The sequence below is a fragment of the Prenolepis imparis genome, unplaced genomic scaffold (genome assembly GCF_030444845.1).
Source record: "Prenolepis imparis isolate NDT839.2.m4 unplaced genomic scaffold, iyPreImpa1.0 SCAF_215, whole genome shotgun sequence".
Classification (NCBI taxonomy): Eukaryota; Metazoa; Arthropoda; class Insecta; order Hymenoptera; family Formicidae; genus Prenolepis; species Prenolepis imparis.
This window is the reverse complement of record NW_028141373.1, coordinates 55059-60910: the sequence shown is the minus strand read 5'-3', so window position 1 is coordinate 60910 and position 5852 is coordinate 55059. Positions and strand designations below refer to the sequence as shown.

Sequence of the window (5852 nt, the reverse complement as noted above, 5' to 3'; positions counted from 1 at the left end):
AACTTTATAGGTGGCCTTCAGACCGGTAATGGAGGAAGTGGCTCGTAGAGGACATGAGTTGACAGTTTTTACGCCGGCTCCCATGAACAATTCGTCTCTTCAGAATTACACCGAAGTAAAGTTGAATTATTCCTCTTACAAAGTGAACGAGAACGTGGACGTATTTGCGTATACTAAATTAGGGATATGGCCGATTCTGAATCATTTCTATCAACGTAATGAAGAAATGACCGATAGTGCACTATCCAATCCAGTCATGCAACAGCTAATATCATCCAACTACACCGGAAAGTTTGACTTGATCATAGTCGAATCTCTGGTTTACGACGCATTTTATGCGCTATCGCACCGCTTCAACGCATCGTTGATTGGAATCACGTCGGTACCGCTTATGGCTATTCATCATTACACATTCGGTAAGCGGAATGTTTAATATTCGTGCATATGTGTGTACAATTATGTCACCAATTGTAATTGTGTTTCTCGCAGGAAATCCCATATCGTGGGCTTATTTGCCGGATTTATTAGCGAATGATTTGGATGAAGATATGAATTTGATAGATCGTTTCTTCAACGCGTACTACAGCATTCGTCAATTATGCTGGTATCGATATGAGATTATCCCCGTGCAACAGAAGATGATCAGGAAACATTTTGGGGACACCGTGCCGCCCGCTCATCAGCTTGCCTCAAATATGGCATTATTGTTAGCGAATTATCATCCATTTCATCATCCAAACGCATACGTTCCCGGAATCATTCCCATAAGAGGATCTCGTCAAATCACTCAGAAGAACCATAGTCTACCACAGGTGCGTATAAGAGCAATGTAAACCGTAAACAGAAAATGTCGTTGCAACATCTGCTAATATTAAGCTGCAACATCTTAAAACGTTTGGCACGAAAACATACTACGCATACAAATATACATATACGTACACAAAGTTTCCATTGTTGTAACATTTTTGTTGCAAAATGTTTCTAATATATAATATGATACAGATACTGCTTTTATCTCAATGTTGCAACATAAAATTAAAAAGTAAAATTAATTAAAGCAGAACGTGTGCATTTTTGTAGGACCTTCAGAAAGAATTGGATGACGCGAAGGAAGGATTTATATATTTCAGTTTAGGCTCCAATATAAGAGGTAATTTTCTATCTATCGAAAGACGTGACATGTTTCGTACAGTTTTCGAAAAATTACCCTACAAAATAGTGTGGAAGTTTGAGTCCGATTTCCCGAATAAACCAAACAATGTTATTATGAGGAAGTGGTTGCGGCAGCATGAAATTCTAGGTTTGTAGTTTTTATTGCATGAAATCTCTATATGGAATATTGATAAATAGATTAAAATGGCTAATTTTTCTTTAAGATATCTAAGAAATAAATTTACAAAAATAAATGACACATGAAAAAAGATAAAAATGTATGTAATACCGTCGAAAATTATCGATTATATAAAAGTTATCTGTTTATTTTATTAGCACATCCAAACATACGGCTTTTCATGTATCAAGGAGGCTTACAGAGTACCGAAGAAACAATAGAAAATGGAGTACCTGTAATTGGCTTCCCCGTTATTGCCGATCAACACTATAACGTAAAGCAACTGGTAAATCATGGTTCGGGAAAAAGCTTCAGCATCACCGACGTGACCGAAGACGAGCTCAAAGAGGCTATATATGAGATCATTACGAAATCTAGGTAATTTCTTTGTTTTTTTTATTATCAGCCGTGGATCCGTCTTTTAAAAAATATGCACATATCCTATAGTTATCAATATCTCGAAATTTTTTTTTACTTTTGATCTCAATTTTCAATCTAACTTTTATTTGTTATTTTAAGCAGTTAGATCATTTTTGAAATATTTAACCTACAATTTTCAAAAGCATTTCTTTTAAATCTCTAAGTGAAAAACTGTTCGTTTACTGTCAGGGCACAAAATAGGAACTCAATTTCTCTATTAAAGCTCGAAATTTTCTAGAACCTATAAACATAAACGAATTGAGAAATAGAAAGCAAATTTTTCGAAAATAGAAGCAAATTTTGAGATGTTTGAGCAATTAATTTATTTGTGCTATCTCTCTACTTTTAGTTACAAGAAAAATATGCTGAAGTTGCGCGACTTACTGCATGATGTGCCGTACGATCCATTGAACAATGCCATTTGGTGGATCGAGCACGTCATACGTCATAAAGGAGCACAGCACCTTCGGAACAAATCGCGAGATATGCCCTGGTACAAGAGTCAACTATGGGACATAATAGGACTTATATTAATATTACTTCTTTTCGTTACGTATATATTATATTACGTAGCATGTATTATTTATCATTACTTTATATTAATTATCTGTTCCATCGGCAAACGCGTAATTGCACGTATCAAACCAGTGTCCAGCGCGAAGAAGCAACATTGATAACATTAAATAAAGATGATCTAAAACAACATTTTTACTATAAATTATTTATAAAAGAAAATATATATATAAAGTTACTACGAATTCTTATATATGTATATGTATTGTCATTTTTACGTCCCAGATTACCTTACATCTTGCATAGCACTTGCGTGATGAAAAATAAGTGGATGATAACAAAATATAAAACATAATAACGCAATCAAAATGTTTCGAACAATGAATTAAGGGGATCCTAAATGGTTCTGCCGTACCGACAGAAATGATTATATTTTTCTATATCGAAAACTTTTTACACAATTAAAGTGAATATAACCAGTGAAAAATTTAAGTTACAAACCCATGTACAATCGTATAATTATAGACCTCTCTTCACGCTGAAAGTTGCAAACCCATGTAGAATCATAACAAAAAATATAAGACAAAACACATAAAAAACAGAATAAAAAATTAATACAAACATTAAAAATTAAAAAATTATTAAAATTAATACAAATAAAAAAAATAAAAAAATTTTAATTAAAAAAACTAGGCACTGCTAAATTAAACAATATGTTAAAGTTAATTTTGAAATTTAGCAGTGCCTAGTTTTTTTAATTAAAATTTTTTTATTTTTTTTTAATTGTATTAATTTTAATAATTTTAATAATTTTTAATGTTTGTATTAATTTTTTATTCTGTTTCTTATGTGTTTTGTCTTATTTTTTTGTTATGATTCTACATGGGTTTGCAACTTTCAGCGTGAAGAGAGGTCTATAATTATACGATTCTACATGGGTTTGCAACTTAAATTTTTCACTGGTTCATTATACGACTCTATAGGTTTGCAACTTAAATTTTCCACTGGTACAAAAGTTTCTACTTTCACTTGGCGCGCAATTTTTTTATATCATTACTTTTGTAGTACGATTCTACATGGGTTTGCAATGGATAATTTTTCATATGATTCTACATGGGTTTGCAATGGGTAATTTTTCACTACTGGCGTGCCCATACTAGGCGCCTGTTTTTAAAGGTTACCTTTTTTTAAAGGTAAGTTTTTATAGGGATATCATTCATTTTTGTATATGATTTAGATTTACTAGGGTTGCTCAAATAATGCCATTTTTTCAGAAACTATTTATTAAACAGGTTTGTAATGTTTTTAAACATACATGGATATTTCTTCTTTTTAAATATATATTATTTTTGAATATAATCTCAATCAACTTCTATAACCTTATACCAGCATGGTACAAGTATATGTATGCTTTTACTGTATCAACTCTTGTTTTTTCTACGTAACCATGTCATCACAGCTTTAATCATCCCCTCATCATCTTCCCAATCTTGTTTCGCAGAGATCTTTAAATTATATGTTTAACACAGTTTAGCGATAGCTTCCAATATTTAACTTTTTGAACCACTTAATTAAATGCACTTCGCGAAATAAGGTTCGCAAGATAAAGAGGGCGTGATTTAAATGTGAAAACATGGTTACGTGGAAAGGACAAAAGTTGGTACAGTAAAGGCAAGTAAATACATATAATGTATCGTACTGGCATAAAGCAATAGAAGTTGATTGAGATTACCATGTATATTGTGTATAAATTGTTGAATAAATATTTTGAAAAATAATGTAGGGCATTACTTTTTGAGCAACTCTAGTACTATTTCAAAAGATTACAATGTCCTCATTCTGTATCTGTAATGTAAAACATATTTAAATCATTAGAATACGGACATATATGCAAAATATACTGTTTCTTTATTTTATATTAACAATTATATACTTATGAAAGAAATAGTAGCATAGGATGGCAGCGTAACAAGATAGTAGTTATTATTGTGAAAGAAATATAGAACATCACATATAAGTAGTATTGCATATCACATGTATGTAGTATACATTGCAAAATGTAGATTCTTCTATTTCTTTCTTGAATACATATTTATATAATGATATTTGCAACTACTTTCTTGTTATGTTACCTTGTTACGTTACGTTATGTTAATCTGTCACATTTATATATTCAACGCTGAATATAGTTCAAAAAGTGGATCGAAACGTACGTTCTTTTGTAATCTATATATAGAATTTGTTTTTATTAAAAAAACCTTTCTTCTAATTTTCCTTTTTATTTGTGCTCCACCTCCTGTGCTGGCTCTATATAGCCTTTCACCCCGTTTATTTTGATATAATCATTTATATTTTATAAAAAAAGTATATAAATTGCAACCTATTTTTTAAAAATCAATTATGTGTTTTCTTCACACCAATGGTTGGTCTCATTATTATGTGCATAAAAGTATTAAGGTAAGATTACCGAAAACTAAATATTTCACAAGATATTTTATTTTTTATGTCAAACTACTATAAACTTTAAGCCTTATAATTCGGAAAGTATTTAATAAAAAATAACTTAATTATATGTTTTGGAAAGCTTTCGAAATAAGCTACAAGAATATGTAATAAAAAATAGTGGGTTCCATTTAAGAAATTGAAAGTGATCTTCACGTGACCGTGACAACACTCTTCAAAATCATAATAATATTGCTATGTAATGTGCCACTTAAAACCCTACAACTTTTATCCGAAACACTTTTCTGTAAAACTTATATTTTTCGAGAATTTTCAAGGTTTCCATACTTTTTCATCACCCTGTATAATAAAACGCGACCGCACACGTGCACGTGTGTATGTATGCACAGTTATCGCATCGGCGCCTCTGCGAGTTCAAATCGGAGGAATGGATCAACGACCACAGACTATGCTACGCGGTCAAAATTTCATAACATTTATCAGTAAATAAAACAAAATAAAATAAATGATATATGTATATAAATGATAGTTATCAAAAAAGGGGGGAAGAAGAAAGATAAAAATATACACAACAGAATTAGATAAGATATATGACAAGAGCATTCTAAATCTGGATGCTATGTTGATAAAAAAAATAATTTACGTGATATTGCAATTGTGATCGATCATCCGTCAATCGTTTTGTAAATAATGCATTGTTTGAACAAATTCGTGGTGAAATGTAACAGGCTATCTTTATTTCGAAACATTTCGAAAAGGATTAAATATTGACTTGACAAGCTTTCAATCGAAATATTTCAGAATCATCGTTTAGGCCGGGTCTACAATAGGTGTAGTAAGCCCTAAGCGTTAAGAAATTGATCAATTACAGTCAAGTATGAGGAGAATATTGGACTGTAATTGGTCAATTTTTTAAGGCTTAGGGCTTACTACACCTATTGTAGAATCGGCCTTACTAATTTATTTCACGTGCGTCATTAAAACTTAGTCCATACTATTATCAAAGGTAACACAGGACCACAAAAAAAATGTTTGTTTTGGTTCTGAAACTAGAGTAGATGTTTCTTATAGATTTTGGGTCCCTGAATCCGAATCTGTAACCCGTTTTACTCCATCACGTCTAGTT

General features: G+C 31.4%; 1 protein-coding gene across 1 annotated transcript; it reads left to right on the top strand.

Annotated features, from left to right (window-relative positions):
- Nucleotides 1-16: 16 nt before the first annotated feature.
- LOC145948032 (UDP-glycosyltransferase UGT5-like) lies at nucleotides 17-2424 on the top strand (the record flags this gene model as incomplete). The annotated part of the gene is made up of 5 exons (XM_083057799.1): nucleotides 17-416; nucleotides 490-812; nucleotides 1081-1300; nucleotides 1489-1708; nucleotides 2100-2424. Coding segments are annotated over 5 exons (1488 nt in total), but the record flags the coding sequence as incomplete, so codon positions are not given.
- Between the last annotated feature and the right edge of the window lie 3428 nt (nucleotides 2425-5852).